We start from the raw sequence: 21,154 nt of genomic DNA on the forward strand, positions 1-21,154 counted from the left end.
TGTCTTGGCAGCGTTGGTGCAACACAAAAGAATATTTTTGTTTATGTTTTCTGTACATTTCTTGTTTTCACCAATTTTAAATAAGCCTGCGGCACATTTGACAGTGTTCTGTTTTGAATGAGTGTAGCGGTGGAAACAATGGGATAGTGGCAGCAGAGGGAGCTTGTTAAAAGAACAACAGCTCTGGCTTTCATGAGAAATGAGTATGCCGACGACTGAAGTCATGCTGTGCGAGGATCCGCAGACGCCGTGAGATGCCTGCACACAAATGCACATGCCTGTTCCTGGAATGGTGGTGTGAGAGCGAAACAACGTTCTTTCATCCAACATGCGGTCACTTTTGGTAAACAGTGTTTGAGAAAAATGAGCAGCCATTTCTGTCTATGCTGTATTTTTTATAGGTTAAAGATGTGCTTTATTTACATATACAGAACGTCAGGTGTCTCCCTGGGCTTGCATTGAAAAATTAACATGAGAAAGATCGTGCTTTAGAAAGGAAAACTGGATTTTATTTAACTATAGCCGAAAACTTAAGAAACGGAAAACCTACACTTATTTTACACAATTACACATTTTATTGGCTTTTTTTTCTTTTCTAAATCGATTGAAGCAGTCAGTGAAATGCAGCGTGATGTTCATGCCTGGCATACACCGAGACCTTGATTTCAGTCCAGTCAGACTTGAATAGAGAAACATTTGAACCTAAGGACATTGATTTGACAGCTGCTCACTCATGAGTTGTCCCACAGTGCTTCACAGTGTTCCTTCAGATTCTTCCAGATCGCAGGCATTCAATCTCCTTCAACCCTGAATCTACCCTTACCATCAAATTTCATCAAATTTGAAGCAGGCTGGCATGAAAGGCAAATGATTACAATCTGCTCTCCTGATTGAACTCCACTAACCTTTCTGCCACAAATGTCTCTTTGAAAAGCACCATCAAATATCAAACTATTCCTTTTTCTTCCATCGGAAGGGCTGAGGGGTCCAGTCCACATTGCTTCATCTGGACTGCAACGTCAAACAGGTAGTCGTAGCATTCGCACCTGGAAAACACAGGAAAGATGCAACAGAAATTATTAAAACTAATATGCTTTTGCAAGATTATAACACAAAATAAATAAATAAAGCCATAAGCAGAGATGGTCTGACCTTTAGTAGAGGGGATTTGTGCAGTCAGGTAAATGTCTTAAGTCCTGGAGTCTAAGTGGGTGTTGTACAAATTAGTTGCTTATCATGTCATGTAACCACTAGGTGGCGTTTTAGAGCACCCGCTATTTATATTTTACTGTATATCAAATGTAGAACAAACAATGAACATTTGTATCTCTGATAATGTTTATCAATTCCTGTTGAGAACAGGTGAAACTATATCAGTGAATATTGACATTGACAAAGTTTGCCATGCTGCCACAGACATGCCCTGCAACAAAACCTCTAAATTTTTACAAGTTAGCATAACAAAAGCTTTTAGATTAAACCAACCAAAGAACAAGTATATAAGATTCAATCAAAATGGGGTGTTATCGTGTTTATTATTCAGGCCTAGAGAATGGTCAGCAACCATTTGGCAACCAGTCAGGAGGGAAAAGTGTTCATCACCCAGCTGGTTGCATACTGGTTGTTGGGAACAGTGATCAAAGGGGAGGTTTGGATACTAGCATGTGGCTATGGTCACCACTAGATTGGTTGGAATATGCCAACTTGTCTGCAAACAAACAGCTTGCCAAGCAGTATTGAAACTGTTGAAAAATGTGATGAACTGGAAACCGAGAACGTTCACCTTGAAAGCGAAAGTCCATCATGCTCCATCAATTTGGAAAACATTCCCTTGTACTCAGAAAAAAAGTCAGTGTCTTGCATGCAAACTATAGCCGACTGCAGGAACTTCTAAAATAATCAGAAACCAATCTTTGAGACAGATTTCACCTGATGAAAGCCAGCAACCACTTGGGAGTACACATTTTTCGTTAGCAACCAGAGGTTGGCAGAGGGTTGCCTTTGTGACTGTGGTCTGAAAATGGCAAAAACCTGTTAAATTCAAAGTAGTGAACTTCCTGTTAGATTGAGGCAGTGGTTTCAAAAATATTTCCTTTTTCAAAGCCATTCTTCATGGTGCCGGGGCATGGCGTTAAATGAAAATGAAAATTTTTCATCATAAAGCATCATCTAGATCTGAAGGCTCTTCTGAGTAAGCTGGTAACTGTGCAGGGGCGGGTCTAGCAAAGTGTTGGCAGGGGTCCATGTAGGGCATTAGAAGGGAAAGGGGGGCACAAGGAAATACTTTCTTATTCTCATTTAAAATGTCTCACTTTTAAAAAAATAATTTCTGAATCTTACAACAAACGATTGATAGATTGATACATATATTCCATCAGAACAGCGTACATCACAGTCACAACAGTGTTTGTTTTCATTCAAAGGCTTTATGATTTTTCCTATAATGGTGGGCCGGTCTCTAGTCAAAATGCCCGGGACGATTTTTTTGTCCCAGTCCAGCTCTGTATGCAGCTCATCTGCAGTCTGGTGTTACCTACATCTTCCTATTCAGAAGGCAGAATTTCCGAGTTCTGAGTACAATCGAAAGCACCACGACTGCAGTTTTTGTGTTGGATGTAAAAAGCGAGGAGAGAATGGCTAGGATAAAATCAGGCGTGGGATTTCTCTCGTGGAAATGTGCACATTATTTTTTCCTTTCTATTGGTAGGTGGCACAGTGCACTTGTGGCAAGTAAGCAAGCTAGAAGACTGGCAATCTTGCTGGGTATCCAGTTACGGAAGAAACACATTAACAAGAGAATTCTGAGTTAAACCAAAGTTACTTTCCCTAGTAACTAGTTACTCTGAAAGTAACGAGTAACTTGAAGTAACTGAGTTACTTTTGATAGAAGTAACTAGTAATGTAACTAAGTTACTAATTTAAAGTAACTTACCCAACACTGCTCATTAGTGACATGTAGATATGTTCCGGCTATCTTTTCATTAACCACAAGAGGTTTTGGACTGATTGGACAACGTATGTATGACTTACAACAACTTAAAATTTCATGGTGAAAGACAACCCTAATGGAAACTCCAAATCTTAACAATTCACCCTCTACGGAAAGTTTGACAAACTATACTAGAAATGTCAAAAACTTCATCAAAAGTCTTGTTTTCCATATCTTATCATGTTTATAGCAACAAGTGAAATAAATGCTCACATAGTCTTCGCTTTTTCCCACGACTCGCCCCACACATAGACACCATGCCTGCGGACAAGAACTGCACATGAATCTGGGTATTCTTCCATTGCCCGAGCCATCCGGTCTTTCAAGTCCTTCTCCTCTGGTGTATTTTCAATAATCGGCACAACCAGGAAGTCATCATACCTGTGTAAACATGACAAATGACATAAAGGCTGATAACTGCTAAAGTTGTCCCTTTTCACCCTTTTCCCACCAGAGTACAGTCAGATACATGCTCTATATGCTTGTTCTCGGAGGCTGACGCTGCCATCAGCTTGCCAGAATCTTTGATTGGGTGGCAATCAAAAGGAGGCAACACAGTGAGGATAAATCAAGCTTTGAACTTAAAATAGTTGAGCATGAACCCTGTGAGGAGTTACTGTTTCTCTTATTTGCATTTTATAACCAGGTTTTAGACTGTTGATTAAACAAAACAACCTCAGACCTGTGCAGCATGTTAAAAGCTAAACAGTTCATCATTTAATATAATCAGCTGCCACCCTATTTCAACAGGGTTTAACCATGGTGCCAAAATTTCCTTCATTCATTCAGTTGTGTGGTTAGATAGCTATCAGTACATAGCAATGAACACTGCATAAAAGGTTTCCTGACCAACATCAGGGTTATTGGGAAAGAGATGGCAATAAACATGGGCAAGATGATGATGTATAAATAGCCAACATATTTAAAAAAAAAACAAAAAACACTCTTCAGCACATACTGCGGTTATGCTTTTCTTAACCCCGACCAAAACAATAAACCAAACATGTTTCCACGGAAAGCTGGCTGAACTACTAGGCAAATGCTGGAAATTTCTACTGCCAGATTGAAAGTACACGAGCTTGTGCCAAAACCCTGCCTCGACTTAATCATTCTCGTTGGACAGGTTTCCACTTCATTTAATTGTTCTCAGCTCATGAGTTTGTTTGGGATACGTTGGATAACATAAAAATAAATAGTCTATACCAGGGGTCGGCAACCTGCGGCTCTTTAGTCCTTCTATTGCGGCTCCGCGTGGTTTGGGAAAATAAATTACAAGTACTTAGCTGAAGTGTATTTTTTGTTTTAGTTCTTATTGTGATTTTGAAATATAAAATTATATTTTATTATTTTTCGTCGCTCAAAATAAGTGTCACACTCGCGGAAGCCGGTGTACACGCTGAAACGCCATGCATTTACAGAGACTTTCAACCCCAGGTTGGCCAATTATGCACTGCAGACCACGCCCCGCCACACACATTTACCAGGTAAAATAAATATAAGTAAATAATATTTATGCAGAATTTTGCAAATATTTATTTTTCATTTTTTAGTAAATGGCCTGTATTTGTATAGCGCTTTACTAGTCCCTAAGGACCCCAAAGCGCTTTACACATTCAGTCATCCACCCATTCACACACTGGTGATGCAAGCTACACTGTAGCCACAGCGCACTGACAGAGGCGAGGCTGCCGGACACTGGCGCCACCGGGCCCTCTGACCACCACCAGTAAGCAACGGGTGAAGTGTCTTGCCCAACGACCGAGACTGTCGAAGCCGGGGCTCCAACCGGCAACCTTCTGATTACAAGACGAACTGTCAACTCTTGAGCCACGATCGCCCCGTTGCATAGTAGCATAGTGCTTTATTCCAATTATTTTTTTAAATTCAGGTCAAGGCTCTGCTATGTTCCAAAAGCCCAAAGGCAATATAAGGGTGGCGGCTCACAGCAGTTTTTGTTTGCTGGATCATTTTAGTTCAGCTGGGTGTCTTTCCTTTTTGTTATATTTCTTTAAGAGTTCAAATGTGTTCGTTACATAAATAAAATGAAATTTTCTCTGTAGCACTTCATGGATTTCATAAGCAACACACTTTAGTTGTTCACAAAAAGCATAAAGGTAAAAAAACAATATATACAGTGTTATCTTCATTTTAGATGTCAAAAAGTATTTGCGGCTCCCAGTGTTTTCCTTTGCATAGAAACTGGGTCCAAATGGCTCTTTGGGTGTTCAAGGTTGCTGACCCCTGGTCTATACGTAGCCTCAAGTTTAACATATCTAGTGTCAACCACTTCATTCAAGTTTGTGTTTCTACTCCTTTTCCGTGACCATATTTGCATAACAACTTTGTTACACCATGAGAAAATAAATAAATAAATAAATGCTTAGAAGCTCTTTGGACTTCACTAATCCTTGCTGCTTGATTACATACCGATAGTTTGTGCCTGAGGTGCCCTTACGAATCCCCTTGATCATCTCCTGGTGTGTTATCCTGAACTCTTTGCCAGGATAGAGCAGCGTTGCCATGACAGCAGCCTTCGAGTGGGTGTGTATAACTGCCTGTGCCCCTGTATTTTAGCAAAGGAAGAGGAGATTTTGATGCGAGTGTTGTCTATTGGTACAGTCTTTCGCAAACGATAATTTAAAATAAAATAAAAAGTTGTACCCTTCCCCTAACAATGATTGGACCTCAAGTCAAACTATGCTTAAGTTACAACTTAAACTGTAATAGTTTTATGTTGTGGATCTCTTTTAAAGTTATTATAGGGTAGGTTATTTCATTAAAGGTTGGCTTCTTATTACAATTCCTTTATTAAATACTGCTTTCATGAGTCTGAGCTTGTCTGCTTGCTAATAAAATCTGTTCCATATGGAAGACATTTATTTTGTAGACAATCTTGTGCTCGTCAATTCACATTTAATCTCCAAAAGAGAAACCTTTCTGGGTATAAAAAAAACAAACAAACAAAAAAACAAAAGGAAACTTGGCTTAAAATAAACAACTTAAAATAAATAAAAACAGAACAAAGTTCTTGAGAGTTTATGGTTTTCTACAATATAATTTTGTTTCCATGACAAAACGGTGTACCCACTTAAGTGAACATAATCACAGCATTTAGTACATGAATCAGGAGCATGCACCACTCCCACATTTCATTTAGCTTTTCAAATTAGAAAACATCTGTAATTAAAGAAGTCTTTTCTTTTTCTGTGTGCTGTACTAAATCATGACTCAGACTAAAAGAACTGCTTCATTTCTTTTTTTAATTGGTGTATAAGAAATAGTGCAAATAGTGGCTAACGTGTGTGGTAAGCATTGTGCAAAGAGCGACTAACCTCTCATAGTATAGGCGTTCATAAAAAGTGGTGTGCACTGGCTCTTCTTCAACTTCTTCCAGGCAGGAGGACAGCTGATGTCCCTCTCCTCCATGTCACAAACAAACATATCTTCTGGCTGAAGAACAGAGTTTCAAAACTGTTGATCACTCACATCAATCTGCTCTCTTTTGGACAGAACAAAGTTTCACACCACTTACAGTCTCCTCACCTGGATTCTCTCTTTCTGAACACCTGATGGTGCAATGTAGATCTGGTCTCTGTAAGTTTTACAGCAAATACAGTTAATATCATGAGGATAACGTAGTACATCCTTCTGATGTGAACCTAGAAGTTATTTCTTCATAACTCCATGAGAAACTAAGGGTTTCCACGTCAGAAAAACAAACAAACTAGTAACTTAAATTTAGAATGTAGTCAAAAATTTGACGTTACTTTTCCATGTTCATAATTCCATCAATTTTGGCACAATCGCCAACACCACTGGCTCAAATGCAGCCCTGAACCAAGACACAGCCTCCACTGTGTTTTACAGATGGCAGAAGACAATGCTGTAGCTGTCCCCATGCATTTTTAGTCCACTTCCTGTATACCACAGCCTTTTTTTCTCCACCCTTTCCCTTTCTTAAGAACCATTTCTGACGAGTCTTCTGCAAACACTAGATGGACCAACTGAGGGCTAGAGGCATCTCCAAGTTCCTGCATCAAGTCTTTGCTTTTCCTATTTCCTAAGGACATGACTCAAAAAAAAATGTTTATCTGCTGAATATCATCTGCTTGCATTTTTAAGCCAGCTGCTTCTTTTATCCTTTACTTGTCCAGTTTACTCAAATTTTTTAAATGACACTGCGCACCATGTGGACATACGTTTTCACTTAATAGCTTTTTTAAGAAATCACGTCACTGGTGCAAAATCACTTTATATTGTACCATCTTTTGTAGATTCATCTAAAGATATTGGAACAAATGATTTCCAAGACGTACAAGAAAGTCTGTCTCTTAAAATCAAACTATATCCAAGGACAAAAAATATGAAAAGGGGTGGTTCAAGACTTTTGCAATCCAATTTCACTTTTTTCTTTTTCCACCAGTTAACCACAAAGTTGGCTCAGAGTTTGGCCGTTCAGCTGGAGCACTTTATTGCTCTGCCTTTCCATTTACTTGGAACCGTCTTTGAACTGCAGTGTAAATATCACAACTGTTATGTGTGTAAATATCATGTGACATGTCCCTAATACAGCATTCTCTTTGTTAGAAAACCTGGTATTCTATAGCCTTGTCCACAAGACCTGATGGAACAAAGCCTGGAGTGAAATGCAAACAAATGCAAGTGGCAGTGTTAAATAGAGAAACTCAGCTGATTCCCTCAAAATCTTTGAAACAACCTTTCTTTTTGCTTAAATGTTTTGTGCCTTGACATTTCCCAATAGAGTCTAGTAGATGGAACCATTGTTCCCATCTTTATCTAGCAACAAACATTTCCAGATAGAGGAGTAGCTTATTGATTTTGAGTGCAAGTTTCGGTGAGGCTGCCTCAGGCTGTGAGTCATTTCTGAGTCAAACCAAAGCAGCTGTGAAGAGGAGGGTGGGGGGCAGGAGAAAAAGGCAGAAGAGCTTAAAATTCAGCCCTGCGCTTACAGCAAACAAAAAAACCCCGAACAACAACACACTTTTGTGTAAAACAACACTACTGCATAATGTATTCTGGCTGCCTGATCGATTCAACATTAGGTCCAATACATATGATTTGTGTTGTTTGGTGATATTTTCTTTTTATCATCACAAAATGCACTGAGTTGATAAATGTCATGGCCGTAAATTACCACGGCATACTCCATCTGTAATGACACAAGCCTGCGTCAAATGTGTCCTATTTTTTTGGCGGGGTAGGGGGGGTATGATGTTTAAAAAAAAAAAAAAAAAAAAAAGTCAAACTGAAAGATAGTTATTCTGTCAAACTGCAGGCTTTTTGAGGAATGATCCAAAGTGGAGCTTACAACTGCTCATTTTCTATTTGAATCTAAAGGTATAATCATTCAACAAGATGGAAAACTCTCCCTCAAATCATTTTAGAGTTGCCAGTGTGCATGAAGCTGTGGCTGAATGGTTATCTGGCTTCACTGGAAGTTTCATCAAGTTACCTTGCTGGCTTAAATAAATGTCTGCCATTCCACTCTTCAAAGAGATTTGCTAATGGGAGGTGCTTTCTTTGTAGCTGCCTTCCAAGACAACATAGTTCAAAGATGCTTGTAATAACCTGTCAAAGCCTTCGGTTTGAATTCTGTTTCATTACAGCAAAACTACGGCCTTCTGCTTTTAACCTAGATCCACACACACTGTCAAAACTAATATAACAAACTCCCTATTAGCCTCACTGAATCCTGAATCACTGCCATGCACACACATCCACCAACAAAAAATATTGTTTGGCATCTTCGGCGTTTCCAAAGACACTCGTATTAACGGTGTGCCAATCAGTAATTTTAACAGGAAATATCCTTCACAGATGAGCAACAGAGGATAAGCCTCAACATTTCCAATATTTCACAATGCTCTGCATTGTAAGTTGAAAAAAAATATATATATATTTACATACGAACCCTTGTTTCAGACTTATCCCTCCACCCGTCCCAGTCACCCATCCCAGCTGGTAGAAGAGCCGACATAACTCAGGAATGAGGACACGTGGATGGTCCTTGTCCTGTAACAGACGCAAAAGTGTAACTTGAGTAATAACAGTTGAACACGTTGCATCAGCCAGTGTCAAGAAAAGTAAAAACTCATGCACTGCATTTTAAACTTTGAATGCTACAACATTTACACGGCGAACTTCAGTATCTGCTGATACTTAAAATTGGACGGTATTTGCACATAAAGATAAAATTAACTAGATATTCACAGATAGGGTGGTTAAGAGCCAGATACTTTTCCCCCCACCTCAATATGAAGCTTTGTTTCCCCGGCACAAAAGAATAAATAAATACCAATTAAATTACAACTACCAGTAGCCTATTTGCTTTTAATGTTATACCAAGATACAATCACTTTTTATTGTAGCAAATCAAGGTTTAGTAATGTGGCAACTACATTAACAGTGGAATTTATGTCTGTAAGCAGTACTTCAAATTGCCATAGCAACAGTTCATAGGAAATTATTTGCATATAAAGACCAAAAATGAAAGTCCTCTTTTTTGACAGCTTTACAACCATATCAATCATGGCAGTTCATACATTAACCTTATTAGAAAAATGACATAAAAATCAGGCTTACAGCATTTTATATATCCATAATGTACATTATATAGATTTAGTTTACGAAGACAAACGTTTTCACCGATTCTTTTAACTACAGCACCCTTCGAACCCTCAGCTGGGCCAATAGATTTTAAACGCGCACATCATTAAGCCGTCTACCTCACTAACATCACGCATGAAGCTCAGCTGTAAAGTTACAACCAACAAACTACTGTCTGCATTGTCACTGGAATTCAGTGAGTGATGCAGAAATATAAATGTGACTGAAACTTGATTCTAAATCTGCTGCCAAGTCTCTTGTACTCTGGAATTGTAGCTACTAAAACACACAGTGCAACACCTAGAAAACCGACACAATCAACTCCTTTTATTAGCCCGTGGGTGAGTCATTTTTCAAACGAATTCAGTTAATACATCCTAAGCTTCAAGGTGTGACTGTTGTATTAGCAAGGATAACACAAAGTGCAACAAAATAATTAAACTTCAATTAAAATGTTTATTATTTTATTTTATAATTTTTAGCAGCATTAACTTCCTGTCTTTTGCATTTTACTGTAACAGTTTTCAAATTCTCACAAGTTTTTAAATCACCATCTCGCTTAAGAAAGGCATTTAGAAGACTTCAGTTTATACAAATACCTTAACATAAATAAATAAAAATCTCTCATGTCACGCACTACACTTGCCTGCTTTTCAGTGGTCTCTTGACCTGCATCTTGAAAGTCATCGCCGGTGCCGCAAAAAGACGACATCTCCTGTCAAAACAGTTAACGGCATTTAGAAGATGTGTCATAATGTCAACAGAAACTGGGCAACGTAATTGGTAACAGTTTATTTGGTGGAAGGAGGAAGAGCGAAGTGATTTAAGGCCAAAAGGGAAAAGGATCAAGGAGGAAGAAGAAAGAATTACAGTTGGACTAATTTCCCTTATTCTTTATTCTCCCACATGTCAGTTTCCAAGAACTGACATGTGGTTTCCTTTGATCAATCTTAGATGCTGAGTAACATGTAAAAGGTTATGCTCCAGCTTGAAATCCCTTGAAAACACATTGTTAAATGTATTTTCCTATTATGCAAGCATTTAGGCTCTTTTCTTTCATTAAGACATAAATTTTCCATGCCTCACTAGATTCAGAACCAAATACAATGATTTATATTGCATTTCAGCGCAGGCGAGTGAGAGCAGCATGGCACTGGCATTAATAAATAGAAAGCACTATCATTAGTTTCACGATGAAGTGCGAAGGAGTTTCTTTTATTTGGAGACACATCGTCAATGAGGAAATGAAACGCAATCAGCAAAGCAGACCATGACAGACAGTCTTTCATATTTACAGCTTCCCATGGTCACACCGTCTGCACGGGCATTAAGCACTGCGTGAACGGTTTGTTTTATTTGTGACTGCCTTTATTTTTAATGGATGACTTTTTTTTTTCTTTTTTTTTTAAAGGAACTTCTTAGCAAATGTTTTGCTAAATATTAACACCCAACTAAAACAAATTAACACACTGGTTTAACATAGTTGCATAACCTAACTGTAACTGATGTCTGCAAGCTATAGCTATCCAGAAATGGCTGAAGTTGAATGTTGGATGAATTTCGCAGTCTGGATCACACTAATTACAGTTAACTGTTTCCTTTATTCTGCAGTACAGCACTAAAAGTCCATCTGTCCTGTATTTTTTTTCCTTTTTTTTTTTAATTTTTAATTAAACATTTTAAAATTAAAAAAAAAAAAAAATTAAATGGCCAAAAGTTGCTTTCTGTCTTTGCTTCCTACATTTTCACATGGAAAGGTAAATTTATGTCACAGACATTCAAGAAAGAGATAAATAATAAACCTTTATTTCAAGTAAATATATAAGGGATAGGGATTTGTTTGTTTTTTTCCTCCATAGGGGACTTTTATATAATGAGGTGCTTTTTTATTCAAACATTCTTCTATATCACATTATTGAAATACCACAAAAAACACACAGATTCCTATTAAAGACTGTAACAAACTCATTCCACACTGCACAATGAGGAGCTTTGTTTTATGGCTTATCTGAGATTCTAACTGCACTGAAAGAAAGACATAGCGGTAAATAACATAATATACATACATGTTTCTAGCATTTGCGATTCAACGTACAGTAAAACTTTTGGCTTGCATAGCAGGTAGTTACGTACTGGTCTACTATTACAGAGGGGAAAAGCCTATTTTATGCCACATGCCAAACACTGGCAGTACAATTACTTAAAGGTTGTTGTAAATGTGCAATTCCAGTTTGAGAAATAAATAAATAAATAAATACATATATTTATGGAAAATAAAACACAAAAGGATAAACCTTCAATATATTTTCTATCAGCCTTGTCATTCATTTCTGATATGTAGATTTTCACATCAAATATTAACTAATCCATTATATTCAAGACGTTTATCGTCATATACACCGCAAAACACAAGTGGTTACGCAGAACAATGAAATTCTTACTTTGCAGGTTCCCCCTTACACAACTAAATAACAACTAACTAAAATGAAGAATAAACTTAACCCTGAGCATAGAGCATATATAACCACGGCGTACTTTTCAGTTCAGTTTCTTAAATCATACATACTGTCAATATAAATGCAGTTAAAGAACATACGTGGACTTTACATTTCACCTCAAGCATTACCCTGTGCACCACAACTACACAGGTGACTTTTCGGTTTGTGTTGCAGTTTCCAATGAAATACAGGCTGCTTGCGAACCTACATAATATATATTGTCAAGTCGAACATATACCATTTGCTACACTGTGATGAAAACAATAAAATCTGATTTATCCGAGTCAGTTTACACCGACAGGAATAATTAGACAGCGCTGCAGTGCAAAACATAGCTTTGATGTTAACTTTGACAAGTGACAGCACATATGAAAGTCTTCTTCTTCGGGGAAACATATGTTATCGCAATGCTCACAACTCATCATTCAGTGTGAGAAGATGTTCGTTCATCTCAAACAAGGGAGGATTAGGGGAGCTCATCAACTAAGTTCCTGAGAATGAGCTCAGTCTGGTTGCACGAAAAGTTTGCAGTTGTACCATTTGTGCTAATAGCTATGGCTAACATGTAGCAGTGACGATAGCTTCGAAAAATGGTTCCCGAAGCGTGAAGTCTCGTCGTCAAACGTTAAAACAACGACTCGTTTACCTCGACTCTGTAAGATCAGTAAAATAAAAGTGTAAAATACACCCACTTACTGGACTTTTGGTGCTAAATCAGTCTGTGTGCCCTATCAGCGTTCGGACGTCATCAATACGCGACTTGCACAAGCGCGCGTGCAAATACACAACACCGGATGTAATGGCTCATAAACTTTGGCATTTAAACATTTTCGCAGAGCCATCTGCGTTATACGAGCAGGGGGGAATAAAATAAAACAAAACAAAAAGTATTAACCCTTTATGGGGCACTAGTTGAAATGTATATGTAAATTGTCAATTCTAACTAGGCTTGTTTTTTTCTTCACTTGTGCGACTTTTTTCAAAACTGTTTATTTTTATGCTGTAAATCAGGCCCAGTGAAGTTACTATATATGGTTACTCACTAATTTAGGGCGCACTTCTTTTTTTCAAAATAGTGTGTATATAAAAACTATAGGAAGAAACATATATTTAAAGGAATATGTCTTTATGGACACTTTTTTTCTTGACTGACACGTTTGCTTTTCACATATCAAAATGCAGCCCTGTCTAGTTACAGACAAAATCTTCACAAATTGCAATAACGTCCAATAAGATATTGTGGCTAAGCATGTATACGTTTTTTCAAAGGTTTATGTTAATTTAAGTTTATTCCCTGAACTGAGTATGCCTGTATATATAAATATAACGTAGGCAGCTGCAACAGAAAAATTACACACTTTTAAGTCAATTTAAGTGTAAAAATTACACTGCTGTAAGGTCAAAACAAAAAAAAAAATCACACATTTCACTATTTCTGGCTAGAGAATTTTCATAAATGTGTTAAATTTCTCAATGGATCACTGTACACTGATATACAAAGTTGTGACTATAACATTTAGTATGCATCCAATGCATTGTCAAGTATTGTCCTATATCTATCATAGGTTGTTTTGCTTACCAATGTAAGCTTTTTGTTGTGGTAGTAGGAAGGGGTGAAAACCCCATTTGGAATGGGGCATTAAATTAAACCCATAAAAAGTAGAGTAACCATGCCAATGCACCGACATAACAGTTATTAGTCCACACCAGAATATCAAAGTGCAGTTTAATTCATTCAGCACATTTGTACCGGAATCTTTACTATACTATGCTGTGTATAATGTAGTATAATATATAATATGGATATATGGATAACAACTAAGCAAAGATGTGCAAGAATGAAACAATTTTTTTTAAATTACACATCACATTGGTATAAAGACTATACTACATAACAAGGTATATCTGCAATAGTGTGCAGCCCTACAGAGCTGTGAAAATGCAGTGCAAGTCAGGACAGCATCCACAAACAGTAGATGTTATGTTGAAAGAAATCTTCTGCCAAAACGTGGGGAACACTTGATTTATGTTGTTGGTCGTTGCTGTTGTTGTTTGGAGATTGTTGAGAGGTGGGGGTTCTCATGTGCAATCCTGCCATCTATACTGTTCTCCGATAAACCCACAGTATCATCAACCCAGGCGATTTTCAGAGAAAAGGTATTCATAACAGCATGTTTTTTTCTTAGAGCAACGGAGAGGGAGTGAAAGAGACATGTACTGCTTTATGTAATAACTTTGTTATTGTTAATTACCAATAGCAGGGGTGTTGAACTCCAGGCCTCGAGTGCGGGTGTCCTGCAGGTTTTAGATATCACCCTGGGTCAACACACCTGAATCAAATGATCATCTAAAACCTGCAAGACACCCGCACTCGAGGCCTGGAATTGCCTACCCCTGCCTATAGCATCGTTGTCAGCTATATGGTTTGCCTGTTCAGACTATACAGCATCTGCTACCCTTAAATGCACAACAGTGCCTGTGTTTTACCTGAAGTCAGAAACTTACAGATTATTTCATAAGAATTTGTGCGCCTAGTCTGAACACGCTATCTGTTGGCTTGAAGCCTTTCCACACAGGCACTCCTCCCTCAGTTCATCCTTCTATCTTGTTGAACTCACTCAAAATCCTATTGTGTATGGGGAAGAGAGACTTCAAAGAGCCCTGTGGGCACTCTGTGAAAGTTCCCACATTGGTCACTTTTTAATCTGTCAGACATCAATGAGGGTTTTCCTCTAGCTGAGGTAAGTGGAGGAGTAGGATTTGTGCAACTGTTACCTAAAAATGGCCAAATAATAAATACATAGATAAATGCTCTAAATGCCATTAGCTAGATATTTGATGATCTTTCCTAAACTGACCCAAAATATACAAAATTTATACACTGAGACTTTCCTGGGTCAAATATGATCCATATTCATTCAGATGGATTTTAGAACCATCACCATGGAAAAAAGGTGGCAATAGGGAAGCTTGAAAATGCAAAACTACACATGCCATGTCTGTGAGTATCTTTTTATCCAGCAGTGGTGACAGAGTTCACTGTCATGGAGTATAGGAGTGATGATATATGATCATGTATTATGTCATAAGGAACAGATGTACACTGTATTGCCAAAAGTATTCACTCACCTATCCAAATCACTGGTAGTGTTCCAGTCACTTCCGTGGCCACAGTATTTTAATGGGAACAAAATATCTAACAATAATATTATAGTATAATATAATATTGCCAAGCAAGCTAGAAATGTATTTGAACAACAAGGAAAACAGAATTCCAACTTAATTAAACCAAAAGGATAAAATGTAAATATAATAAGATAAAAAAAAACTTGTTCTGGGAATTTATTTTACATTATAACCAAGTATAATCTTTTTTCTTTTTCTTTTTTTTTTGACTGAGGGAATTGTTTATACGCTGGCATAATTCCTCCATGTTAAACAAGATAAAAACATGATTACTGTGCTATTCTACTTATGCATAGAAATGTATTCTATGCATAAGTAGCTTTTCATTTTCATTAACCTAATCCTATATATGACCAAGCAACAGTAAAGTCAGACTATCCAGTAGGGTTTATTTTTTATTTTTTATTTTTTAATAAAGCAGAAAGCCTGTGAAAGAAAAAAAGAATCAATGGAGCAACTTGACTTTTGTGACATATATGAACAAGCACCCATTGCTTGTTTGCTTTAAAGCAGTACTTCTTCATAAGGTGAAATAAAGTAATATACAAAATTAACTTTTTGTTTATGGTCATTTAAGATTTGGTTGCCTAGTTGTGAAGTATGATGCAATTAAATGCTCCTACCGTTCCTATATTAAAGTAAGCACAGATGTTCTAATAATCCACCTCTGGGTTTTGGAGCAGTGTTGTTATGCTATTATAAACACAGAAGCAAAGGAAACAGTTTAAGTCATTTTTAATAAAATCATCAATCAATCACAAAAAGTGATTGCTTGCGTTGCTTTTATGTTGGAGTATAACCACAATGCAACCAGCGATGCGTGAAAAATGCAAAGAAATGTGTCACAAACGAGTTGACTGATTACACCATCTGATTATTTACAAACTCTCACCAGTTCTCTGAGGATGTGTGCAGTAAGCCAGCATTGTAACGTGATTGGAGACAGGTTGCTTCCCGCCAGGTGGGAGCAAACGTGGCTGCCCAGAGGCTGAGCGAATTGCATGCTCAACCTTTGGTTGAGCCATTGGTTGCTTGCTGCACTTGGTTGCCAGATGTGAAAAAGTGCAAACCAATCATTAAGATGATGCCACCTATTTTTACTCTTGTGTGACTTTGCTACGAATAGCAGAGTTTTAGACAGTATCATACACAACATGTATTTAATCATTAGCATGTCTCTTTATAAGAAGTACTTTCACTCGTTCTTTTTCCAAAAGGGTCATCACAGTGGCATAAACTTTACACCAAATGTTCCTGATGCTGTTTTCCCAATTCCCAGGTTTGGGTCTCTGTCCATAATCAAACAAAGGCTCGTTCACTCGTAAAGCAAATGTGTTAACCACTACACCACAGAGCCATAGTGTTTGTATGCTTTACTGAAAAGCATTGCTTAAAAACATAACCTGTCCTGTCTTTAAAGGGAAAAAAAGATAATCTCTTACAAGAAAATACATATGATGAAAACACCTCAATAGTTTTTAGGGAATTCTGCTGATTAAGAAAACATGAGGAAAAATCTCTGCCGCATTTTAAAAAGCCTGAGCCAGTGGAGCAGAGGTTTGGAAACAGGGTTCCTACGTGAGACCATAATAAACAAGCTTTTTACACCAAGATCGAAATATCTTTCAAATGCAGATAAATAAAGCAGCAAAAGAGCAGACAACTTCAGATTTGTCCAGACTTGGCTCCCTCACCAAGTTATGAGAATCTGAAAATTTCATAACGCATGGCCCCCGCAGTCTTTGCAGTGCAAAAAGAATATTAGAATAAAACACAGTTTGCCAATAAACCTCATACCAACTGTGAAGCATGGTGTTAGAAATTCTATGAGTTGGAGTCTCTTTGATTTCACACAAACTCCTGGCAATGTTGGGACAATCAGTTGAGGATCTTGTCAGCAGCTGTCCTTTCTCACATGTAGCTCACAGCTCACAGATAGTCTGCTTTACACGCCTGGATAGAACCCGCAGGAGGCAGGACACATGACGCCCACTCGCTCGCTGTGAATTCACTAAATGGACAATTACCTGGACTATTTTTACATAGGTTCAATTAGACATCACACAGACTTTGAAGTTGTGAGCTGGCGAGGGGAAAGACCGTTTAATGTCTGAACCAACTGAGTCTGACATTTGCATTCTAACATACAGCTCTGCTGGGTAATGTCTGCAAAAGTTCAAGGCTGCAGTGGATGTGTGAAAGTGGTTTCAGGTACTGGTCCGTCATTGATTCATCTATAAATTAGGCCTCATATCAAAGAGAGCTTGAAGATAATGCGAGGCCATATTTTTAAAGTATTTGACTGGAGCTTTCAGCAGAATAATGATCCTGAGCACACCAGCAACCAAGCTACAACAAGAAACATTTTTGAATCACACTGAAATGTTGTGGGATATTTAAAACCTTTAGTACATGCAAGAAAAGAAAAAAAAGGGAAGGAGGAATGGCTGAAGATGTCAAAGTCAAAGGTCATATTAAAGATCTATAAGATAGTATGTTTGTTAAAGGGCCTGTCTCTTGATTTTATTTATTTATTAATCAAATATTTTCCACGGTGGTTAGCACTGTTGCCGCACAGCAAGAAGGTCCTGAGTTCAATTCCACCATCAGGCCGGGGTCTTTCTGTGTGGAGTTTGCATGTTCTCCCCGTGTTTGCGTGGGTTCTCTCCGGGTACTCCGGCTTCCTCCCACCGTCCAAAGACATGCAGCTTGTGGGGATAGGTTAATTGATTAATCTAAATTGTCACTAGGTGTGAATGTGCGAGTGAATGTGAGTGTGAATGGTTGTCTGTCCCTATGTGTTAGCCCTGCGACAGACTGGCGACCTGTCCAGGGTGTACCCCGCCTTTCGCCCTATGACAGCTGGGATAGGCTCCAGCGCCCCCCGCGACCCTGAAAAGGATAAGCGGAAGCGAATGGATGGATGGATGGATATTCCTTTTGGTGTACCGACAGTAACAAAGTGGACTGGCTGTTTGTTTGTGCAGTTTCCATGATATGATGACTTTTCCCATGTTACTTTACAACTTAAAGGAGTGGCACCCTACCTGCAATTTTTTTGTTTCATGCCAGGTAATGTTTCATCGCATGTTCAGTGAAGCACATAGTCGGCCAATTGCATGTTCAGCACAAAAAAAATAAATAAAAATGCCTGCCTAAACAGAAACAAAAACACCATTTAGTAATTTAGAACAGGTTATATAAATGTTCCTTTTTCTGAAACATTTCTGTACATCCCTACCTAAATAAAACTACTGGCTGGTTGATAAGGAAGAAAATTATTTGGCAGAGTCCCATTCTATCTGCCCTCCAGTTAAACTGCTTTCCTTCTTGTTGCTTCCAGGCAATATGGGGCATCTCTGAGGTTGGAATGTCATCCAGATAGGGTCACAACTCATAACTGTGTACTTCCTCAGAATTGTTAGCAGGTCTGATCCGTTTTCCAGCGAAGATTAACCCATATAACAGAATTCCAGTCCAGAGTTGAACAAGGAAGTAATGGTTAGAACAAGCAATAGATTTTTTTGCTGCAAGAGAAATGTGAAACGGAAGAGGAGAATGTCATTGCCTTCAATATACGGCACTGTGCAATGCTTTAGTGAAACTTGCAAACATTCATGGAAATACCGGAAAACTGGACAGTAAGGTGAAAACTACACCTGTAGATCAATACTTGTAAACCTACAATAATTTGAACCAGCCAATCTGTGAGAGACACATGGAACTGTTCACTCTGGTGGCTCAGAGACACTGCCCAGTGTTATATAAACAACACAGAAAAAGGTGATCTGCAGTGTGTCCAGCGGACATCAGCAGCAGAAGCTTGAAAGTCAATATTTGGTGTGATCAGTTTTATTCTTCAGCACAGTCTGAACTCTCTTAGGCAAGCTTTCTTGTCATTTCTTCATGCTTTCTGAAGAACATTCAAAGCTTTTCTTTTGATGTTGGCTACCTTTTGTTCCCTTCTAGGTAGATGTTCCCACACTGCTTCAGTAATGTTGAGGTCCGAGCTCTGGGGAAGCCAATCCATGGCTCATATTGTTTCACTGTGTGTGTTTCTATCGAGGTATGCTTTTACTGCATTGGATGTGTGTTTGGGACCATTGTCATGCTAAAAAAACATATTTTTCTATGTACAGAATTCCATTAATTTTGACAAGATCTCAAACCATGACAGAGCTGAGAAGACATTCAGTGTAGTACCTCATTCCCGATCTCCCTGATACATGCTGCAGATGATATGAGCCAACAATTTCTCATTTGGATTCATCACACCATGGCTTTTTGAAAGCACCCTTCCACTGAGGCCACTTTCTGATGAGGCTGCAGTGAACAGTAGATAGATCAACTGAAGAACCAGTGAAAACATTGTTCTGTTTTCATTTCCCTAAGGACATGACTTTTGCATCTACTGTATAGAAATTGTTTTTAGACCTGACACTTTTTCTTTTGTCATATGCTTCTCTAGTTATCTCAAATTTTTTAGAGACAGTTGTAGAGACTCATGCTCTGACTATAATAGGCCATTGAAAATCTCCTTTTTGTCCCGGCTAACAGATGGATCCAAGTGCAGACAAACACGGGAGGTTCAACGTTCCAGCACCAACTACTCTGTGCCGCAGCGTTAAATAGTCCGGAGGGACGCTGCCTGATCAGCAACAGGTGTAGTAATCACTGCTGGCGGGTGGGCCAAGGGTGAGAGCCCACAATGAGCTCCACCCAGGCAAGCAGGAGAAAAAACAGAACAAACTTGTGGCCAACATGAGCAAGCCTACGGAGCCCCACAGGGGACATGGGAGAAAAAAAAATTAGGGAGAAAAAAAAAATTAAGACGGACTTTTGCGAGATCTCGCAAAACTTTTGCGAGATCTCGCAAAAGTTGAATTCCAACAATGGCGGCAGCTACTTAGTTGTAATATTACTCTTTCTGGGTCACAAAATACACTTTTAAGATATTTTGAGGCCTGAATGTAGTTGTGTAAACGTCAGATACCTGCTCGGTTTACAAGACATCACATATTTGCAAAAGAGCTCCGACGTTTTTGGAGATCTGACACCCACTAGCTCGAAGCTAACGGGAGGTCGAGACCTACTACAGCCGGGAGGAACACCGTTTTCCCGGCACATCGTGCCTCGACCTCCCGGTCGGCTTCGAGCTGGCGGCCTCCGAAGAATGCGGCTAAAACTTTTGCGAGATCTCGCAATACTTTTGCGAGATCCCGAGTTTGTTTTGCGAGATCTCGCAAAAGTCCGTCTTAAGTTTTTTTTTTTTTCTCCCTAATTTTTTTTTCTCCCATGTCCCCTGCGGGGCTCTGTACAAGCCAGAGAGGCACAGGGACCATGACACTTTTTGGTGCATAAATCAACTATCAAATCAAAGTCGACTGAAAAAAATAGGAAAAACATTATTTTTTGAAAGATTACTTGTAATAAAGTGAAGTTTAAAATTTGTTCTTTGCTAGGCTTTCTGTTATGTGTAGAAACAACAGTTGTTCATCCATTTAGTTGGGTAACTTTTTTATGCATGAAGGATTTCACAGATCAGTCTTAAGTGGCTTGAAAACAAAAAAATGGTAAAAGGACTGGACAGAAAATGACTGAATTAGTAATGTCCAAAGAAAAACTTTGAAGCGCCTTCAGAAAGCCTGGAGAATTATTTCTCATGGTCATTTTAAACAGTATTTTTTATTTTGATGAGCATGTACACATAAGCAAAGTTTTTTTAATTTTACAAATCTTAAATTCACAAAGTAAATTTTTATTTATTGGGTTTTTTGTTTTGCTTTGTTTTGTTTTTTAGAGCTCTTCTTCAGTTGATCATATTGAGCATTATTGTTCTTTGTTTCCCACCATG

At 38.4% G+C, this 21,154-nt stretch overlaps 1 protein-coding gene across 1 annotated transcript; it reads right to left on the reverse strand.

Moving 5' to 3' along the window:
• Positions 1–552: 552 nt before the first annotated feature.
• On the reverse strand, positions 553–12,901 carry LOC102294586 (APAF1 interacting protein). Its single transcript, XM_005930806.3, has 8 exons — positions 12,811–12,901; positions 10,263–10,331; positions 8,922–9,022; positions 6,533–6,581; positions 6,322–6,439; positions 5,417–5,552; positions 3,203–3,370; positions 553–1,046 (listed from the first exon to the last, which is right to left on the reverse strand). Exons 2-8 carry the CDS (start codon positions 10,326–10,328, stop codon positions 947–949), a joined length of 738 nt encoding a protein of 245 aa, XP_005930868.1. The 5' UTR covers positions 10,329–10,331; positions 12,811–12,901; the 3' UTR covers positions 553–946.
• Between the last annotated feature and the right edge of the window lie 8,253 nt (positions 12,902–21,154).

Source organism: Haplochromis burtoni, unplaced genomic scaffold, assembly GCF_018398535.1.
Source record: "Haplochromis burtoni strain Fernald_Lab_line unplaced genomic scaffold, NCSU_Asbu1 Contig_135, whole genome shotgun sequence".
Lineage (NCBI taxonomy): Eukaryota > Metazoa > Chordata > Actinopteri > Cichliformes > Cichlidae > Haplochromis > Haplochromis burtoni.